This window comes from Plutella xylostella, chromosome 22 (assembly GCF_932276165.1).
Source record: "Plutella xylostella chromosome 22, ilPluXylo3.1, whole genome shotgun sequence".
NCBI classification, from domain to species: domain Eukaryota; kingdom Metazoa; phylum Arthropoda; class Insecta; order Lepidoptera; family Plutellidae; genus Plutella; species Plutella xylostella.
In genome coordinates, this window is record NC_064002.1 from 3,551,027 (window position 1) to 3,573,594 (window position 22,568).

At 37.1% G+C, this 22,568-nt stretch overlaps 3 protein-coding genes across 8 annotated transcripts in view; 1 reads left to right on the forward strand and 2 right to left on the reverse strand.

Annotated features, from left to right (window-relative positions):
* The first annotated feature begins 372 nt into the window (after nucleotides 1-372).
* LOC105387924 (piercer of microtubule wall 1 protein) lies at nucleotides 373-9,673 on the forward strand. Its single transcript, XM_038105643.2, has 3 exons — nucleotides 373-639; nucleotides 8,901-8,987; nucleotides 9,493-9,673. Exons 1-3 carry the CDS (start codon nucleotides 465-467, stop codon nucleotides 9,633-9,635), a joined length of 405 nt encoding a protein of 134 aa, XP_037961571.2. The 5' UTR covers nucleotides 373-464; the 3' UTR covers nucleotides 9,636-9,673.
* A 2,893-nt stretch (nucleotides 9,674-12,566) lies between these two features.
* Nucleotides 12,567-22,568, reverse strand: part of LOC105394127 (synapsin) — a 64,493-nt gene continuing 54,491 nt past the window's right edge. The window contains exons 11-14 of the mRNA XM_048629090.1: nucleotides 22,434-22,530; nucleotides 20,801-20,968; nucleotides 13,231-13,462; nucleotides 12,567-12,769 (exon numbers count right to left, since the gene is read on the reverse strand). Coding sequence (XP_048485047.1) covers nucleotides 12,567-12,769; nucleotides 13,231-13,462; nucleotides 20,801-20,968; nucleotides 22,434-22,530 — 700 coding nt within the window. The remainder of the gene's footprint in view (nucleotides 12,770-13,230; nucleotides 13,463-20,800; nucleotides 20,969-22,433; nucleotides 22,531-22,568) is intronic.
* On the reverse strand, nucleotides 13,803-20,530 carry LOC119693710. Of its 6 annotated transcripts, XM_048629312.1 has the most exons (4): nucleotides 19,579-20,523; nucleotides 19,262-19,449; nucleotides 18,550-18,798; nucleotides 13,803-18,032 (listed from the first exon to the last, which is right to left on the reverse strand). In XM_048629312.1, the coding sequence occupies exon 4, from the start codon at nucleotides 18,023-18,025 to the stop codon at nucleotides 14,510-14,512; it is 3,516 nt and encodes a 1,171-aa protein (XP_048485269.1). In that variant the 5' UTR covers nucleotides 18,026-18,032; nucleotides 18,550-18,798; nucleotides 19,262-19,449; nucleotides 19,579-20,523; the 3' UTR covers nucleotides 13,803-14,509. The 6 variants fall into 6 exon arrangements, 4 of the variants coding, with proteins under 4 accessions (XP_048485269.1, XP_048485268.1, XP_048485270.1 ...); XM_048629311.1 differs by having other exon boundaries at nucleotides 13,803-18,798; XR_007267616.1 differs by having other exon boundaries at nucleotides 13,803-14,328; nucleotides 14,450-20,524.

Below are 22,568 nucleotides of genomic sequence, written 5' to 3' on the forward strand. Positions count from 1 at the left end.
ATAAACCCATCTACTCTATATCAATATATAATTTACTAGCTGTTCCCACGCGCTTCGCTTCGCCTTAAAAAGTTTTCCCGTGGGAATTCCGGGATAAAAAGTAGCCTATGTTCTTTCCCAGGGTCTAGACCGTATGTATACCAAATTTCATTTAAATCCGTTCAGTAGTTTTGGCGTGAAAGAGTAACAGACAGACAGACAGACAGACAGACAGACAGACAGACAGACACAGTTACTTTCGCATTTATAATATTAGTTAGGATTAGTAAATATTGAGATATGGATAAATTTAGTTGACTGTCACCGGAACAGATAAGTTTGTCGCACTATACATCCATAGACTGTTATTATCCGTAACCATGGCGATGTCAACAATCAATCAATTTATCTTATCAACAACACCAGCAACCGCCCCGATTCTATATTCCTTTTGAGTTTCTTTATTTTACCAATTATATACCAGTATGTCTCATCAGGGCCAACCTGGTGCCCCTAGTGATGAAGAGGGCAGAAGTCCAGGGTTCTGTTCAGCGACTTGCAACAACAGGGCGTGCCTGCAGGAGGCCATCAGGTGCCAGGGAGTGAAGACCTCTGACTTGTTCCATACCTGCAACCTGCCTCCACGGTTTGAGCATCCACGTAAGTAGTTTAGGAAGTGCTAATTAGTCTTATTGCATTGTTTGCACTGTCAATAAATTATCGGATCTTATAAATATGACCTTAACCTCAAGCTACACGAACTCTACATGGATGAATGAAAAAAAACTGTATCAAGCTATGCTGATGATTTTTCTTCTTTCTTTAAGGTTTCAGTTAACTGTTATTTCTTTAAACATACAGGAATTACCGATTGGTCTAATCGTTAAGTCAATGAACCTGTTACCCTTTAGTTCTATCTGATAACCATGACATGCGGGCACTGAGGTGTGAGACTGATACTGATCATGCCTAATATTATAAAATATAATCAAAGAGAATTACGGTAACCCCCGAACCCTCTGGCAAATTGTTAACCAGATCTGTGGACGAGTGCGGCAGTCGATTGATGATTCAATATTGAATGCATTCGCCTTACAGGATCTTAACCCCAAAGGAATAGCTGATTTATTTGCTTCTGAATTTGAGAAATCTGTCACTGATATATTGCCTAACTGTAAATTAGAATTGTGTAATCTAGATATTCAACCGGTGGATGTTAGTATGCGCTTTCAAAAAACTACAGCTAGTGAGGTAATTAAGATAATAAAGAGCTTAAATAATTTTAAAGCCCCAGGCATTGATGGGATCAAAACAATTGACATCAAAAGGATAGCGAATAATATCACAAAAGCTATTGTAAATTTGATTAATACATCAGTCGCTGCAGGTGAGTATCCTGATGGGCTGAAAATAGGCTGCATAAGACCTGTCTTTAAGAAAGGCAAAAAAGACAACCCTGCCGATTATCGCCCGATAACACTTTTATCCACTATTAATAAAATTGTTGAAAAAGTAATCAGTGACCAAATACACTCATTCTATAAAATAAATAATATTATATCATCGAAACAATTTGGATTCCAACCTGGGAAAAGTACGACTGCACTACTATCCAATTTCACAGATGACGTCAACTCTTACCTCAATAATAAAAAACATGTACTTGCCCTATTCATCGATTTCTCGCGCGCTTTTGATACACTAAATCACGCTAAACTTGTAGAAAAATTAAGTTCCAATGGTATTAGAGGTAGCCTGCTTGACACCCAGTTGCAGAAAGCTTCATTAAAACATCACTTTTGCTAAAGTGTCATTACGACGAATGATTCCATTATTTTAAAGTTGTTGCACAAAACTTTTTTAGACATAGAAAATTCTCCTTTAAGTAATGACCAGTTAAAAATATCTACTCTGTGCTCATTAGGAAATGAATGAACTAAGGAGTAGAAGTGAGTGAAGGAATGCGTTTTGATCATGCAAAAATCATAAAGTTTGGCATAAAATTACAATAATCAAAGAAATTCTACATTATTCTGAGATTTGATTCACCTATAACAAAACGCAAAATGAAATGTCAACAAATAAAAATAAACAAACAATACCTACCACCGCATCGTTTTTCTTTATAATTACAATTTTGTGTTACCTACTTAAGGCTGTCACTAAAGCTGGAAGAAAATCAGAATCTGTCAAATCTAGTGAGGGGGGGTTGAGGTATGCGGGGCGTTCTACGGACAATGACATGAAATTTTAACATAGTACTCGAAAACATAAAAGTGAAGACATGCCACTTTGTTAAAAATATACTAAGTAAGTAATATTGTTTTGTGATACGAAAATATTTATTTTTATTTGAAAGTATTTTTAATATTTAATAATTAATTATATATAAAGTCGTACCCGTGCCGATATTTATACAGGTTGTTGCAAAAAGGGTTTAATACTATGCCGAAACCTACGTGTGCAGCATGTTATTGATGTTATTTCTAAGCCAGGAAATGAAATCAGAATGTAAAAAAATCGCGAAAATATTATCAGAGTTTAATAGTTCAGGGTGTTGTATTAAACTCTGCCCCCGTGTAATAAAAAAAGTATAGTTAGCCGAAAGGGCGTTACTCAGGCGTCACTCTGAAAAACTTTTATCCTACGTAATTTTTTATATTCATGAAAAAAACGCTTCTTCATATAATTTTTTTTTGGTCACGTGACCTTTTAGTTAGACGACCTGTTTTTTTTTGGTGTTTCAAAAGCAGAACAGTAGTTTGCAGAACTCTGCATATACAGGGTGTCACAAAAGGTTACGTAGCTGGCAAAGGGATATGGGGAGGTCACCAGAAAAATAATAACATGTAAGTACCCCCGCAAGGGGGTACATTAGTACAAGGCGAGAGTGTGTATTTTTTTTTTAAGTACTTATGTGTATTTGGGATATGATAGAAATAATATTTTTGTTTCTTAAAAACCAAAAAATTTACACCTTGCTGCGCTCTTTTGCTCACTGTAAGTACACCTACAAATATTGCTGTATTAAAAAAAACGGTTTTGTTATAACGATTATAAAAAAAAAGTTATTTTCATGTCAAGGAGTCATTTACCTAATTACGATTTCACTCAACAGCAGGTGAACTGAAAAAATAAGTTCTAGTTCTATCATCACTTTAGATCGCAAACATTGTAACTCCACTTTTCTCGGCGAAAAGTACTCTTTGGTGTCAATAGAAACGTTTTTTGAATTCACATGTTTTCCTCTTTATTCGAAAAAAAAAACTGTATTCCGCATTTTACCATTTGTTTTCCTCTAAACCCCAAACCGTGATTTTTAAACAAGAAAACTTAGTAATTATACCCTTTATTCTCATATACAACGTGCGATGTAGGCGAACGTGAACGAAAACTATGCAATAAGCCTTTGTTTTTATTACTACTTTAGTAAATTACAATAACATACTCAACAATGTTAATTTTTCTTTTGCAATGTTATGTTGTTAAATTAAGATCTAATATTTTATTAACATGAAGTTACTTTCAACTTTTTTTTGCATCTATGCGTCGAATCACAGCATGACGGCTGCTGCAGCTTCCTGCTGTCCTGTCCTCCAACCAATCCCACCAGTACTGCAGGTTGCGTCGAATACGAGCCATTCTCTTCGACTTGACAAGACAGGTGCTCCCGGAAGGATCATAGATCGCACGGAACCCGTACCGTATAGAGGCAACGGACTCCTTTGCAACAGCCCCCCAGATTCGGAAGTAGCCCATGCACTGCATGGCGAGCACAGCTGCAGCAATTTTTTCGTAATGAATCATTGGGATGTCATCCCCGAAGGAGGCTCTCAGCCTACCTCACGACCTGTGTGACATTAGAAAAATGCACTGTGCTAACGCCGTTTGCGAGCTTGATTTGCAGGACCGCGTTGTATGCCAAGTTCCACAGCAGAGGGGTCCAAGACCTACCGCTGTGGAACTCCGCAACTGAACTTCTTCAGTGAAAACAAACCCTCTCTTTTCGCATCCTTAATGTACTTGTTAGACACGTATGACCTCTGTCAATTTTCTGCAGATAAGAAGACAAGTGATGGTATACAAGAGCCGCCCTAAAGGTTCGCCCTCTAGGGGATAGAGTTGAACGCGGTTACTATTTTTAAGCAAACAGCCAGCGCAACAACTCGCCCGTGGTTCTTATCCTGCTCCGACAGTGAACGAACGCAAAGTATTGTACCCACTATTCGAATCCGCATTTCGGATGCCAAACTGACTGTCCGAAAGGTCGAAACCGTACCACCACAGAGGTATGACTCGTTCGAAGAGCTTATCAGGCTCTTACAGCAATCAGATGTGTCGGTACACTGAAAGATAATCTACAGGCCTGCTTTATTTATTTAGGAGCACTAATGGCCTCCTTTCAGTCATTGAGTCACTGGCACTCAGGCTGCGGTTGAACAGGAAGATAGACTGTCTAAACAAATCATTTTTAGGCTAGTTAAAAAAAAACTTTAGGTGGGTAGTATGCCAACTAGAACTACAAATAAAACAGTATTTTTGTCTCCTCTAAAATTTGGTCACGAGGAGTTACGATGATTACGATCTAAGGTGACGCTGACGATATTTTATACAAGGTATTGAAAAAAGGGTATAAAGCTTAGCCAAAAGTGGATTTAGGTGCCATTCTGATCCACTTTTCTTCTACAATTTTGAAAATTCACGTAACAAAACCTTTTACATAGAAACTTATTCGATCACGTGACTTTTTACTATAGAGACCGAATTTATTTTTCGAGAATTTCCAAAACTTGGAGAACAAAAGTTGTTCAGAATAACCCCTGAGTCAAACCCTTTCGGCACAGTATACCCTTTTTGCAACATCCTGTATAGGTAATATCAGGTTTATAAAAGACCTGGGCCTGTAGAGTGAGACTCGGCATGGGGAGTCATAATTTATAGATCTTTTAGGTTGCAGTGGCGAATGGGCACTGGTAGCCCTGCCCTTTTCTATAACTATAACTATAGGTAATTTTATGGCAATTTAAAAATGGTATAACATTTATCTATTTGAAAAAATCATTAAAAATATACATTACCTATCACCCTAATTTAAAAAAAAAATTCAGCCCTTACTTTAAACTTATAACACCCCTCTATTTCCTTCAGGGGTTAAAAAACCTGTGTATTTAATATTTTCTTATGAGTTTTTTTTTTTAAACTAGGCTCTTACATAGTTGTACATAATATTATGCGGTATTTTATTCCACTTGTAACGCAAAAAAATAAAATTCATAGCTACAGTAAACATTTCATTTTTTTCATGGCGAGATACAGTCGCACTTAATCGCTTTTTTGCAAAGCTTGTTAAATAGATTTAAAAAATTATGTAAATTTTAGATCTTCAATTTTTAAAAATACTTACTTATTTTTAACAACCTGTAGTGTACAGACTACCACATCTTAAAATATATATATTTTTAATTAACTACGGTTTTTGGTTTCAAATAAAACAAATTATGAACTTACTTTTCAACACCCTGTATATTGTGTAGCTTACCTAGCATACACAACCGTTAAAATAAAATAAATTACCCCTCAGAATATAAACAGGCTCGCGCTTTGGCATACTGCATTGACCGTATAGTTCTTATTCGGAGAATCTAATAAGTGTCATTATGTGCAATGTTTACCTTTATCTATGCATCTGTAACTCTATAGTAAAAAATGTAAACAAATCGAAAAGGCGAAATGTTTTCTAAGAATTTTCGGCTTTTCTGCATCTAAAATGATTAGAAAATTAACTTTCCATAGCAAATGCATATGTATTATAATACTTGTAGTCATAATTTGTTGATTTAATCAGTTTTTGTGAAATATTTGATAAAAAATAAAATGGCGTGGGTATCGCTCCTAACAGGCCGCCACCAGGGCGACGACTGAAGAAATCTGAAATCTGTCACGGTGTCATCATTTTTAAACCGGAATTTATTAGTTTTTTGCAAAAAAAGTTGACTTCTGGTCCATTAAATCCAACTCTTTAAGGTAACTTTGTTAAGAATTTAATTACCTACACATACATATAAGATTCCATGAAAATGGGCCCTCTGATTTCGAGGGTTTTTTCATAATAAGTCAAAAAATGGCAAAAGACATGGTGTGTTTGCAATTTTTTTTAACATACTTATTATAATCCTGCACCAATTTATAAGCAACTAACATGTTCAGTATACCCTCTGCTACAAAATATATTTTTATCAATGTGATAGAAGCCACCGTTTTTCCAATCTAATCAAGTATATCAAGCCGACTTTAGCATTTTAGCTTTAGGGATCCCCTTAACTACATAACTGCAAAATTATGCTGATACTGGAAGATAAACAAGTGAAAAATGCAGGTGTGACCTGAAATAAACTGCGGAAGAAAACGCGTTATTCGTTACTGTTTTAACTGGTATGTTAGATGCTGCTACGACCAGAGTCTCTGGAAGACCAGTGCCTTACGTATTGAAGAAGTACAGGAAAGCCGCTTTGTGGATATGCAGACGCAGGCTGGGCAGGTTTCATCAGAGAGCCAGAGGTGCAGGCACTAACAACCCGCAGAGAATTGAATTTTATTCAACAATCATAGTTATAAATATGAATTACCTACTATTGTAGTAATATTAAACATTAAAAATACAATTTTTAAATACTGTTTTTTATTTATAAAGAGATAACACTGCATAGATAGATTGCGAAATTTTGGTAATAAGTACTTGTGTATTGGTTCCGATTCAAGCACATACATGTTTTCCTCTGCTATGATAACGATTACAATTCTGTTTAAGACACTACACTGATTGAAATAGTTTCAAATACATAAATTATTATAAGAAAATAATTTTAAAATTGGTTATAATGGATGCTTTTTGGCTCATTAGATTTGAAGTATATTTGAAGGGACCAAACGTCAAAATAAAGTCACTTTAGTGGCTAATGTGGCTTTGTGCAACGCAAAAGTGAAGAAAAAACGACATTGACATTTCATTAGGGTAAATTTGACATTTCATTAGATAAATTTAAAAGTCTCATAAAACGTCACATTAAAGTGCTTTTCTGCAACGACTTAATTGGACTTTAAGGTTTAATGATGTTTTTAAAACTTAAAGGACGTTTCTGCAACTGGGTGTGAGTGGTGCAAAAGCTACTTACAAGCACGTAAGTCTTGCGTCAAAATCAACGAGAGTCTGAGTGACATAAAAAACGTCAGCGTAGGTACTGCTCAAGGATCGGTCCTTGGTCCCTTACACTTTTTGACCTACGTAAACGACATGGGCCTGTGTATAACACATAGTAACGTGTATCAGTTCGCAGATGACACCTGCCTAATCCTAGCCAATGACGATGTGGATTCTGCTCTGAGTATGCTGCAAGATGACTTCGACAACCTATGCAGGTGGTGTCATGACTCAGGACTGGTGCTCAACGCGAGAAAGACTAAGCTTATGCATATAAAGTCTCCGTATCTCAAAGGAGACCTTACATCTCAGCTCAAAGCCCATTCCCATAAATGCGTACATAGCATCTCACCGAACGTATGTGATGCCTGCTGCGACCTGATTGAAGTGGTTGAAGCTCATACCTATTTGGGTCTAACTATTGATGATAGATTTAACTGGAGTAAGCACATCGAAAGTGTCTGCAACAAACTGAGAGCATTCTTGGCTAAACTGTATGTGGTTAAAAATAGAATTCCATTTTCAGTTCGTCTCACGCTGTATAACGCTATGGTAGATTCTGTTGTGTCATATGGCCTCAGCAGCTACGGCAGAACGTATAAAACATACCTGGACAAAATTCTTAACTTGCAGTACCGCATACTAAAACTCATTGTTTCGCCCCAGATTAAACTTAAATATGATGACAACCCACCAAAACTCTTCAAACATTGTAACGTCTTACCAATTTACCAAAAAGTAGAAGTAAACCTCCTCAAGGAACAATTTTTCTGTCTAGACCACCTGAAAAAAGTATCTCACCCTATACATACACGAAAGGTCACACAAAACAAGTATAGCATGATTAGAGCAAACAATGTTTACGGCGAACGGCACTGTGCGTATTTAATGCCAAAACTTATTAATAAAATGGACCAAAATATTAGAAATCTAATTACACCGAAAAATATCAAGCACAAAATAAAATCATACTATATATCATTACTTTAACTTAACACTGTTCGAATATGCACCAACTATCTTGTATGTTTGGCTGATGGTTTATTATTAAACTACCCACTATTGTACTCATTTAATTAACGTGTAATATTGAATAAGTTTGTGTATTGTATAAAATATAAATAAGTATAATTAGTTATTAAGTACCTAATTACGTAGAATGATTCATCACGGACAAATCTCTGTGATTTTTGTGATGCAATGATATAAGTAATCAATAATTCTGTAAAATAATTTGATAAATAAATAATAATAATAAAAAATATAGAGTTTTGTCTTTTTGTTCTTTCACGACAGCTTTATGAGCCAAAGGGTTTGTCTTTTTTGTGGCAGGCTTGGATGTTGTAGCATTAGTCTGTTATTGGGGGATAAAAGCGACGATGGTAGGATGATCCGCTAGACGTCTCGTACAAAGTTTCAGCACATGTGTGGGCAAATGGAGCATGCAGATTTTCATGCAAGTTACTGGTAGAATTGTATCGCCGCATTTCCCCAAGCAACGCTGCCGAAGACCCCGAAATCATGAACAATAATTGTAAAAACTACATTATTATTTTAAATTCTTGAAAAAGCATGCAAACATGTCTTGTCAAACATCTGATTTTAAAGGAAACATTCATTTTCAGTAAATTTAATATATTTTTACCTGTGCACTTACCCACTTAAGTAGTTAACAACAAAGTAATAATTAAGGCCCTTTATCAGTGATGGTTGTTTGTCTCAGATTGGTTCAATGGGTACGGCTCTCAGGTTAACAAGCAGCACCCCTTCTACCGCACCACCTCCAGCGAATACGGATGGTACCCACCAGGTGAAAGCATTTCACATACTAAGTAGATCAAGAATATAAATACACATCAATTATTATGCTATCTTGCCATGTTGCTCTCACTCACTTGCGCCATCAGAAGGCATGGCTAGTGCAATAAGTGTGCAATCTTTTACGGAAGCCTTTATAATATTGTCAATCAGAGGATGGTTGTTAGCTGATGATGGAATCCAACAAATCCTACTTGACGAGGCCGTAGATTATTCTTCCTTAAATCATTTCTCATCGATAAGTACTTATAAAAGAAACCATTGCTCCAAACTGTTACATACAGTGCGTGTCGATGGCATCATACGGGAGGCTAAGGAGGGCGGTTAACGCTCGCATTAAGAAGACAACTTACTCTTTTTCCTTAACATTACAGCTTAATAGGGCCACCAACCCGCACTAGGCCAGCGTGGTGGACTAGGCTTAAAACCTTCCTGAAGGAGACCCCGCAGTGGGGCATGATGGTCTGTGATACTTACAGCATATTATCCCTTTCCAGGCTACCACTCGGTGCCGTCGGTGTTCTTCCCCCAGGGCCAGAAGTTCTCTAACCACCTGGCGGCGTGCGGCATGTACCGCAACTACAGCCTTAACACTGGAATGGACACGCCCGCGCACAGCCTTACTTGCAAACTCACCTAGGTTATTTAACACTATTTGTATCCTACTAATATTATAAAGGCGGAAGTTTGTGAGTATTCTTCAATCAGTTGTCAGCTAACTCCATACCAAACATTAAATCGGTTCACCCGTTTGGACGTAAAGAAGAAGTAACAAACATACACATACTCAAAAACTTTCACTTTTATAATATTAGTAGGATTGCACTGTGCTTTGCACTACATTGTAGGGGTATTGCTGCACTTTTATGGTATTTATGTTAGTCCCAATCTGATAGAAAAGCGTTTGCATCAATGACACCAAACCATACCTTCATTATATTTTGTACCTATCTAAAATTTGAGTCTTTACAATATGGATTGTGATTCTTAAATGAGTTAAGGGATATAATCAGGTAAAGGTCCATTCGTTATTGATTATCTATTAAAATATTATAATTATAGTTTAAACAACATAAAATCGCGGCTATCGTCTTACATGTTACCATATACCAGTTACTTAATCACACTATAATTTATTTGTTTTATAATGCAGTTTTTATGATAATAAATGTTACTGGAATTGGTTATTATAATCTCGGTCTTTTATTTACTGAACCAACCAAAGGTGAGTATTTGATAATATTGAATAATGTTTGTATATGCGTTTACCAGGGAAAAGGGTGCTTATGAAAAGACCTGTATATTTATTGATTTACCAAAAGAGGTATTTATTATTTTATGTCATAAAGATTAACATGCATTCATATTCCGGTAGTATTATACTTTTTCAAAAGACGTGGATTGCTAGAGTAGGTATGTAGTGATATACCTTAGGCTCCCATATTAGTGTTTTTCCTCCTTTATAAAATGCCAATTTGCTATTCATACAAACTATCTGATGGGCGCTAGACAAACCACGTCTCTTACTCTTTAAAATTCCGATTTTATCATGATACTATATTTTCAGTTCAAAAGATACTCGTGGAGTTTCATTGCCATTTTCTTTTGTGATGTAGATGTGTGACCTCCGTTTTCAAAAAGTTGGATGGCTTATAGTTTGATGTTTGAATATGTACCATGTACGATAATGATAACGACGCGACTACGGCAGTAGAGTGTCCATTTTTTTCTATATATACTATCATGATAAATATCTTTATAAGTACTTAAATCGTTATTTCTCATTAGAGTACATAGTATATAAATTGTTCAGCAACAACAACAACAGCGTTATATTAACTTCAGTATATTATAATATTATGTATGTATGAATATAAATTTAAAAGAAAATCCATATAACATTGAAGATTTAACTAAATTTGACTAGAACTTACGAAATAATCTAAATAATTTTATTACTGATGTACATAAACACTACATAAATAGTGTAAAAATGTAATCGAACCGACGATTATTACTTACGGCGCTTATATTTAGCTAAATAATTGCGCATTTTATAGACACTTATGGTTACGTGTTAGTGTTCTTCCATCTAGCTACTGGTGCAAAACTTAACCTAACAATACCAACACACCTCGGACAATGCCGTAAGGTCACATAACATATCCCTGGTACAGGTCACTATGGATATCGTATGCTATTAAAATTGATAGACCGCATGTTAGTATAATCTAACGGAAAAAAACTACGGACCTTATTCGTATTTTATGAATCTATGTTTCTTTCTTACTAATGTTTCGTTGTAAAATCTACGATAACACTTGGGTTATGTATGTAATAAATGGTAAAATGTCCAAACTATCGCTCATTAACGGTAATAATGTCCGATAGCGCACCAGGACTAGAAGTATAGAGTATGAGTCTCTTTAGCTAATGAATAAGTATTCCAATAGTATATAATATTAAGCTTAAACCGTATAACTTTTATAGTCATAATTATGAAATGAATCGGCGATAGCAACTCTAAGCCGACATGACGACACATGACTTATTTCCACGTGGTTTTTCATCGAAAAAAAATCCCAGCGGGCAACAGTAGGAAACTACTACGAAATCAACAGACGTAAACGTTTGAAATGATTACATGTAATAAACAACAAGTTCACTTACAGCTACTCTTGAGATACAACTAGAAGAGATATAATCGTAAACTGTGGAATAATTCTTGCATTTAACAATATTGTCTTCGTTAGCATTGCCGCACACGTTCTAACAATTTCATGTTCATCGTACTCACATGATTGAAGTGAATTTGCTATAACGGAACCAATGTCAGTATATTAGTAACCTACGGGAGTCGGTGATGAAAGGAATAAACTCTTATAAATTCAATTCTACTTATTGCTACACATATTATTTATATTTGTCATCGTATCGATGATATAATATATAGAGATATCTAAGTAATACTCATTATATGTGAAGGTTTTGCAGGAGAAAGGAGAGTAATTTGATAGTAAAAGCAGAGGACATCAAGTGACAGAATGCATACTATGCATCGCTATGTAGATATTGCAAACACAGTTGGTGCGTGTGTGAGTCTATCAGCCCTATCCAAAGTTGATAATGTTGAGTAGGTACACAAGCTCATGAAACATCCATGAAATTTGCAGCGACTACTAGAGGTGACGGAAACAGAGTCTATTCTACAAAGTGGTGCCACGGACAATGGTCCGTATATGCGAACAGATTCGATCACAATACAGCTCAGTTGATTCGTACTTCATATTACAAACTTATTGTAAAAAACCTATAGTATTTATGTTACATTAACTAATGTTTATTTCCGCTTCGGTTGAGCGTCCCAATCGGTTCGAAGGATGGTCCCTTCTAAACTTGTGTAGCAAACTTGAACTTTGGGCCACATTTAAAACACGTGACTTGAGTATTGAATATTGGCGTAGGAAATGAATCTCACAAAATGTAGTAACAAACTAAACAATCTCCTCATGCTCAGAAGTTAGCTATTCTACGCATAAAGAATAACAATTTGATGTCTTCGGCGGGTGGTTTACATGTCTCCGAAGATGCCGGCGAATGTTTTCCGGAGGTTCTTCATGGTGTCCTCTGCGTCCTCGGTGAGCGTGGCGCTGAGCGAGCCCTGCCGCGCGAAGCCGCCGCGCGCGCCGGCGCCGGACGCGGGCGAGGCGGTGGCGGCGGCGGCGGCGGCGGTCGGGGCGGCCGACGTGGACGACACCGCTGATGTCTGCGAAACTGGAAGTGGAAGTAACACTAATTAGATATGCATTCTAAACAAAGCAATATGTGTATATCATATATTACTAAGGTTTGTCTGAAATATGCGATGATGCATGATAATACTATGTTCAAAACATTCCATTAATAAAATTGAAAGCATAATGAGGAACGGAACAGAACCTTCACACTTCAGCACGGGCCTGCCTAGTGAAGTGTGCAGACAACTTACTGCGATCTTATGATCCCACAAAATTGTAATTTCATTGTGTAATAAATAATAAATAAATACAAATGTGATGAACGTCGAAGATAAGTAGCTACTTTTAGGTCCCCGTTTGAGGTGCGGGGTTAGGCGCTGATAGAACGTTTCAATTGTATTATTGGTGCGGTATGCGATACTGCCACTATTTGTCTTTTGCGGCAACGGCCCACTCCGAATCCGCAGGTAAAGACTGATACACAATTCAAATGCTTACTTTGAGAGTCCCGTCTCGACAGCGGCGGCGGCGGCGGCGCCTGCGCGGGCTCCGCCGGGATGGGCGGCAGCGGCCGGTCGATGGACGCGCCGGCGGTGAGCGGCGCGGGCGGCGGGTCGCGCGGGGGCCCACCCGGGACGGCCCCCACGCGCTCCTCGGGGGACACCGCTGCGCTGCTGGAGACGGATGAACGCGCCACCGGCTTCGTTATGGTGCCGGGACGGCAGACGTTCTGGATAAGGGGTGTTGAGGTGTTAGTATAAGGTTAAGGTAAGATTGGTATTACTATACCGCTGACTGGATCAGTTGGTGATGCCCAGATACCAAGTTACTTGGTTTCTAGGAAAAATCTTCGCCTCACATATTAAATTTTAGTTTCTGAGGGACGTTTGCCCCCTTTAAGTTATTAAATACGGAGAATAGGCCTGTTGCGATAAATACATAGAAAGCCTAAGTATATCTTTCGATAAATGAAAATCTGTTCTGAGTAGGCTGCAGTTCTGCACAATACTATTTTAGAGATCATGATGACTAGGTGTGGCGTGCTGGTCGTTTAAATAAAAACCACATAATTAAGTTTAAATAGTGGACTGTATATTGAGGTTTTAATCACTAAATAAAGACACACATTGACAGTACGGTGGTTCTAATGCGACTGAATTAGGAACTAATCTATGTTCATGTGCATGTATTGTACATAATTGGGGCCCAAGGCAAAAATAACAATAATTGTTTGACAAATCAAAAAAATTAAGCTCCCAAACTGAAATTACATTTATGTAACAATATAGGTAGATAGCTGACATGAAATTGTAACAATATCATCAGTAAACAATAGTTTCTTACATTTTCTTTATATCTATAGAATACTTATGTTGAGTACAGTTCATTAATCCTATTTATTTTAATTATCTTAGGTTATACGTTTCTATAGATGGCTACATAAGAACCTGCTTAAATAATTAATTATTATTAAGTTTAATCAACTGTTAACACAGCATAAGTTTAGGTAAGTATTTAGTACAACTTAACTAACGATTAAATATGCTTAATTATACCTACTAACAATTAGCTTATTCTATACCATGTATGATAAGAGTATGACAAATAAGAGTATAAATTACCTCTGTAATTTTGTAAACACAACATTATTTGAAGGTATTATACTGTTATAATTATTCTAAACTATTTATTCTCTAAAAAGTACCTAGCAAATAGAATTTAAATTACCTCTAGATCGAGCTGAGTGACAGAATCAAGTAAGCAGATATCAGATAACTTATTCTATAGGCAACACACAAACCTTATGCACACTCGTTCGCATTTTAGTGCCTTTGCTGTTAATAACAGTGAGTGCCCTAACCTTGCCATCTGTACCAGGATACACTTCTACAATGCGAGCCATTTTCCACTGTAATGGAGGTAAGTTATCTTCCCTTACTATTACTAAAGTACCTACTTCTAAGTTAGGCCTATCAGAACGCCACTTGGGCCTGTTCTGTAGTTGCACAAGATACTGCTTGTGCCATGCCTTCCAAAAACATTGTATCATTTTTGTACATTGTTTCCAGAAAGATAATCTATTAATGGGTATATCTTTCACATCAGGTTCAGGTATAGAAGTCATAGCAGCTCCTGTTAAAAAATGACTAGGAGTTAAATAGGCCATATCAGTGGTGTCAGTAGCTGGTAAGGCGATGAGTGGTCTTGAGTTTAATACACCCTCTATTTGTATTATTACAGAGTTTAACTCCTCATAAGTGAGTACTTGGTTGCCTATAACCCTTTTCATATGAAATTTAGCACTTTTTATGCCAGCCTCCCATAAACCTCCGAACACTGGTGAATATGCCGGTATAAAATTAAATTCAATACCTAAGTCACTTGCAAATCTATGCACTGTATCTTGGTGCTCCTTTTTAGAGTGATTTGAATATAAATCATTGAGTTGGTTGCTAGCCCCTTTGAATGTAGCTGCATTATCACAATAAATTATTGATGGCCTGTTACGACGGCTTATAAATCTTTTTAAACATTGCAGGAAGCATTCTGTGGTCATGTTAGAAGCCAACTCAATGTGTATCGCCTTTGTGACGAAGCATACAAAGATGAGAATATATGCCTTATAAATTAATGGTTTCCTGATACGGTGTGCCTTAACTGAGAAGGGACCCCCATAATCAATACCTACTTTCTCAAAGGCACGGCAAGGGTTTACCCTATCAAATGGCAATGAACCCATCAGCTGTTCCGTTGTTTTAGCCTTAAGCCTAAAACAAACAATACATTTATGTATAACACATTTTATTTCTCTTAATCCATTAACAATGTAATACCTTTGGCTTAAAGTTGATAAAATCATTCTTTGACCTGCATGCATGAGTAGCTTATGCTCATTAGCTATTATTAGATGCGTAATATTTGAACCCTTGGCCAAAATAATCGGATGTTTTTGAAAATAAGGAATCTGAGCATGCTGCAACCTACCACCTACTCGCAGTAGCCCCATGTCATCAATGAACGGGTTCAATGAACTAAGGTTACCTTTTATTGGTTTATTTGAGGTCAATGCATTCATCTCACTTTCAAAATAATGTTTTTGATCGCACCTAATTATCATTTTTAATGCAAAGTCTAACTCAGCACAAGTTATGTTACCTCCTAAGTGGCCTTCCTTTTTACAAATGTTGTAAACTCTGTATATACAAGCAATTACCCTTATTAATTTATTTATATCTGAGTATTTTGACAGTAACTCAAACTTTTCTTTTTTCTTTTCAATAGAAATACCGCAAATCTTAACTTCAGGAATTTGCTCTGGGAAATTAAGCCCCCTGCTACTATGTACATAGCTACTTTCTTTAAAATAATCTGGACCACACCACCAAAGATCATAATTTTGTAACAAGTGTGGCTCAACACCTCTGGATAGGCAGTCTGCTGGGTTTTTTGTGGTATTTACATACAGCCATAAAAACTCTTTAGTTAAGTCACGAATCATCTTAACCCTATTGGCTACATACACACTTAATTTGACTGGTTCTGTATTTAACCATGCCAAAACAATTGTTGAATCAACATATAGATACACATTTAAGCTAAACTTTGTTTTTAAAGTGTCATACACCTTTTTGGCTAACTTGGCCAGCAGTAATGCGCTATTGAGCTCCAATCTCGGTGTGGTCAATTTAGTCATAGGATTAATCCTGGATTTAGAACATAGAAGGTTCATACTAACATTTCCCTGATAATCAATAGTTCTAACATATAAACAGCTTCCATATGCCTTGTTGGAAGCATCAGAGAACCCTACTAGCTCTATTAACTGAAGTTCGTATGTTCTTATGTTTCTAGGTATCACTATATCTGACATACCTAACAAATTTTCAACAAATTCTTTAAATTTTTTATTTAAATCATAGGGCACTGCCTGATCCCAAGCAGTCCTCAGCATCCATGTCTGTTGCATGAATATTTTTGCCAATACAATTATAGGCCCTATTATACCTAACGGGTCGAATACACTACTCAAAAAACTTAAAATCTGTCTTTTGGTATATTCTGTAAGAACCTCATTTTGTGAACACCCTATATTAAAGGTATCCTTTTTTACATTGTACTTTATGCCTAATGTTTTAACAAAGGCATCTTCATGCTGACAAAACTCAATATCCTCAAGATTTTGATCACTCTTAGGAATATCCTGTAATATTTTTGGATGGTTGGAACTCCATTTGTGCAACTCAAAACTACCTAACTTCAGTAGCTCAGTCAACTGTTTTTTAATCTCACAGAGTTCATCAAGATCATTACTCCCTACGCTGACATCATCAACATAGACATTGTTTAACAAAGTAGCTGCCCCCAGAGGGTACTTATCCTTGAACCGGTAAGCTAACTCATTTAAACACCTTGTAGCTAAGAAGTTTGAACTTCGGAGACCATATGTTACACTTAGCAATTGAATACATCTTATTTCTTCCTGTGGTGTGTCTCTCCACAGTATGTTTTGTAGTGAACATTGTTTTTTGTTCAACATAATATTTCTAAACATTTTTTTAATGTCAGAAATGAACACATATTTACCATTTAACCTAAATAAGATCAAAATGCTAAATAGGTCATTTTGAACACAAGGTCCATTTAATAAGTGATCATTTAATGAAACACCTTCATTAGTTAACATTGACCCATCAAACACTACCCGAAGTTTTGTTGTTTTACTATTTTGATTAATTACTGGATGGTGTGGTAAGAAATACACCGGGTCCTGCTCTAAATTGTAATCGCTAATATCATAGTATCTACCATGCCCTAATTGTACATACTCATCTATAAATTTTTTATAGGGTTCCTGTAACGAAGGATCTCTAATGAACCTCTTTTCTAGGTTGTAAAACCTTTGAAGAGCCCGTGATAAAGAATCACCTAGCCTTATATCCTTAAAGTCCTGCTTTAAAGGTAAAGACACCTCAAACCTACCATCTATTAATTTTGTTGACTCACAGAACTGAATTTCAGCAAGTTCCTGCTCTGAGGAGGCCTCTGTATAGACCTTAGGCACCTCTTCACACTGCCATAACCTTTTTAGTGAATTGTCAATTGAATTTAACCTTTGTATCTCATTTTGATCAAACTCTGAGTCTAACATCATATTACTTGTGCTACTACAAAAGTTACTAACCGGGCATTGTTTATACTTACCATGCTGTGGTAACTTGCCTGCTACAATATAGCCAAACATAGTGTTATGCAAATATAGCCCACCTGGAGCCACTGGCAGCTGTTCTCTCATTAATATTCTGAAAAATATATCACATCCTAATAGAATACTTATTTTATCACTAATGTGAAACTGCTGATCGGCTAATTGCACATTTGGAGGTATATTTAAGCTTTGTTTGTTAACTGGAAACTGTGGCAAGTTACTAGTTATATTTTTAACTACACAACAGGTTAAATCTTGTGTATTGTTGTTTACTGTTGAATAAACAGTTAATGATGCCTTTTGTTTGATTTCATTAGATCCACAAATCCCACTGATAATGGTTTTCTCATTAAACAATTGACAATCAATTTTGTTTGCCACATCGGACAAAATAAATGAAGTTTGACTACCTGAGTCGCAAAGGGCTCTCAAGTACATTGGCCTACCATTTTTATCATAAACCTTCACCTTTACAGTAGGTAATAATATATTTTCACTTAAATTTCTTGATAAAGCAACTTGTTTTGATAAATCAACACTATCACTGTCATGAATTAAAGTATTATGTTTGTCTTTACATGTAGCACACCTAAACGCAAAGTAACACTTACCTTTATGTGAGTTTAAGCAAAGCTTGCATAATTTGTTAGATTCAACGAATTTTATGCGGTCAGATGGCAAGGCTAGCTTGAATTTTTGGCACTGATGAAGCTTGTTATGATACTTGGACTGGCAATAGGTACATGATCTGCTTATTTGGCCCTCAGCAGCCGCCACTAAGCTCGCTCCATGGTATTTGTTCACAGAAGTACACGGTTGTTGCACCTCTGCCACAGTTTCAAGTGCAGATGCTCGCTGATCTAGAAATTTCAGAAATAAATCTAGTTTAGGTAAAGTGTTATCTTTTAATTCTAGATGAAAGCATCTAAAGGTGTACATGTCAATCTTACGCTGTAAAATACATAAAATCATTAAGTCCCAGTGCTGTGTGGGAACCTCTAGGTTAGTTAATGCTGACAAGTGTTGTTTAGTTTTGGATACAAGCTCTCTTAAGCTAGCAGCAGAGCATTTCTTTATAACAGGTAGATCAAGTATGCTGTTTATGTGATGGTTAATTATCCTAAACTTATTATCATAGCGCTCAGCTAACAATTGCAAAGCAACATTATAATTTTCGGCATTTAAGCTTAAATGCTGCACCACATCCGCAGCCTCACCTTCTAATAAGGTTTTTAAATAATAAAATTTATCGCATTGCGACAGCCTAGTGTCATTGTCAATGATACTTTTGAACAAGTTTACAAAATCGTGGTATTTGCCTACCTGGCCATTGAACTTTCCAATCTCGATCCGTGGAAGACTCTGATGAGTCATACTGGATACCTTCGGGGGTTGGCTAGGCCCTTCAATGTTACCTGCTGACAGATGTTCATTGAGCCATTGATTGAGTGCCGCCAAAGTTATCAAGTATTTATCCTCATACTCGTCAATTTTTTCGTCGTCGTTCGGGTCTAGAATTGAAATATCAATAGTTAGTTCACAATATTTATGATAGGTAGACACTAGCTGTTCCTTTTTAACGAGAACCTGCTCCCTTGTTACATTTTCTAATTTGAGGTTACTTAGTCTAGTGATAGTACCTTTAAATTGACCTCTGGTCGCAACCATGCGTTTTAAATCGTCTTCCATTGTGAATCGTACTTTTAAAATTAATTAATACAGTTATATTGTGCAATTCGACTATAGTTTTCACTTTTAATAGAAAAAAAACGTGACTGAGCACACTGCGTAATAAGTAAAGAGAACAGAGAAAACAAAATGGCGTTAATGCGCAGCAGTCGCAGTTCAAAGGCGCTCGCGTCGCGCGTCAAGGAATGAAATTGAATGAATTGTCGCGAACTTGCTTCATTCACGAACCAATCGGAAGCGTTCACCGAGGCCGCTCTCGTCCGCAATTGGTGGGTTCTTCGCACAGCGACGTCTCGCTGTCTCGCTCCTACCCGTTGCAGCACGATATAGCCCGCTCCTTTTGTCAAAGGCGGATGCCTCGTGGAGTTGTGTGAATCAGTCGATGACGTATGTTCCCGCTCCCGTCCTTGACCGTGAACTCAGTCAGCTCACCTTGTCCTCTGCTATTCGAATGACGATATTTATGAAGATTGATATGCACCAGCCTCAATAGCAGGCTGAATTTATGTTTGTTTAGTCCTGATGTTCGTATTAAAATACTGCTCAATAGCAACAGCCCGAACACAGTAAGTATGTTGTGATTAACACTAGGTAGCACTATTACTCGTACCACGCAATGCGTGGCTGATAACTGTCAATGGCACAGCACGGTAACAATGTCCTTTTTATAATTGCTATCAATAGCACAGCCTGAGTCCTATGACACCAATAACACCAGCAACACAGGTCACAGTTTTTTAAAAAGCACAGCTTTTCACAGTAAAGTTTATAGTCACTTATTGAAGTGGCACTTGCGCACACACACGACGCAATTTATTTTAAGTCCCGCACTACGCAATATGGCGGTTGATATTGTGAGCCGCACAGAACACCGCATGGAACCGCAACACTAATGTCTTTATCAATTATTAATTTAGGCGAAGATGGACCATATTTTGTGGCGTGCTGGTCGTTTAAATAAAAACCACATAATTAAGTTTAAATAGTGGACTGTATATTGAGGTTTTAATCACTAAATAAAGACACACATTGACAGTACGGTGGTTCTAATGCGACTGAATTAGGAACTAATCTATGTTCATGTGCATGTATTGTACACTAGGTAAAGACCGCTATCCGCTCCAGCCCACTGGCCCGACAACCTATTGTCATTTAGTTTGCTGCTAACTGTACCTGCATGCGCTGGAACACCAGGTCGGCGAGGTGGCGGCGATCCTCCTCCTGCGAGTCGCCCATGAAGGAGGTGGCGGAGTCGTTCAGCTCGATGATGTGCTCGCGCCCGTCCTTGCCCACCACCAGCTCGAGCGCGCAGACTTCGAGGCCGCCGAATATCTCGCTCACCTGAGAAATGGTACACGTGTGGGGCTAGGTTTTAACCGCTTGAATCCCTTGAATTCAGATATGATAGAAATCTAGCTTTAGCTAGCAATTAAGAATAGCGTCAGTCATTGAATGGTCAGACTACAGTTGATACGACACTACGCGTGCCTCACTCCCATACCCCAATTCTATTCTCTGTGTCAGGTACCTACACTCTCACAAAGAAGACCCATACGCATACCCCACTTGTTTTTTTTTCTTTCGTCTGAAAGTTTCCTGTAATAGACCGTTCTTAGCGATAGAAAAAAATCTTTACTTGGTGTCCAGCATCACACATTGTTTATTGTAGGTATATTATGAGCAGGTTTTGTATTTTTTCGAGACGACCGAATGGCGTAGTGGTTAGTGACCCTGACTGCTGAGCCGATGGTCCCGGGTTCGATTCCCGGCTGGGGCAGATATTTGTTTAAACACAGATATTTGTTCTCGTGTCTTGGATGTGCCCGTAAAATGGCAATAGGCCCGCCCCCTATTAAATTGGGACTAACATAACACTCTGGCGAAAAGTGGGTGCAGCAATGCACCTCTGCCTACCCTGCAAGGGAGTACATTAGTACAAGGCGTGAGTGCGTGTGTGTGTGTGTGTGTGTGTGTTTTGTATTTTTAACCGACTTCAAAAAAAGGAGGAGGTTCTCAATTCGTCGGGATTTTATTTTTTTATGTATGTTCACCGATTACTCCGCCGTTTATGAACCGATTTTGAAAATTCTTTTTTTGTTGTATTGGGTTGAGCTCCCAGGTGGTCCCATTTTTTTTCAGAATTTTATCTCACCCCTAAGGGTGGGTAAAGGGGTAAAAACAGGGTATGAATTTCCATTTTGGACTCATATTAACCGATTCTAATGAAATTAAGAACGTAAATATAGTTCTTATAACAAATAAATATGATGGTGACCTTGAGCTGATCTGATGATGGAAACGGAAGGCAGTCAAGGGAACTCCTCAACGGTATATAGCAACTACCTCGTGTTTAGGCTTGAATGATTCGTATTGATTAGTAGGACTTTTTGATATCATTTGCATCTTACTTTTGATTAAAAATTATTGCAAATAAACTAAAAACTATAAAATAAAATAATAATTAAAAAACCGACTTTAAAAAACCACTAAAATGCAAGAAATAATTTAAGGTTTACACAAATTATATGTGACAGTACAAATATACCTAAGCAGGAACTATTATTTTTTGATATTGGTGCAGTGACAAAGTAATCTGAAGAAATATGGCACCAACTTCAAAAAAGAACAGTTCCTGCTTAGGTATATTTGTAGGTACTGTCACATATAATTTGTGTAAACCTTAAATTATTTCTTGCATTTTAGTGGTTTTTTAAAGTCGGTTTTTTAATTTTTTTAATTATAGGTGCCCAATAAAGACAATTTCTTTTATATTCTACAAAGTACAAAAATAATACGTCATTTATACCTCGTCGATCCACATCTTGTAGCGGTCGTTCATCCCGATGGCCTCGAGCATTGCCGAGCCCTGGTTGGTCTTCCAGTTGCCCGAGATGGACTTGCGCCTGAAATTACAGTAAAAAAGAAAAGGTTAATTGTCTCT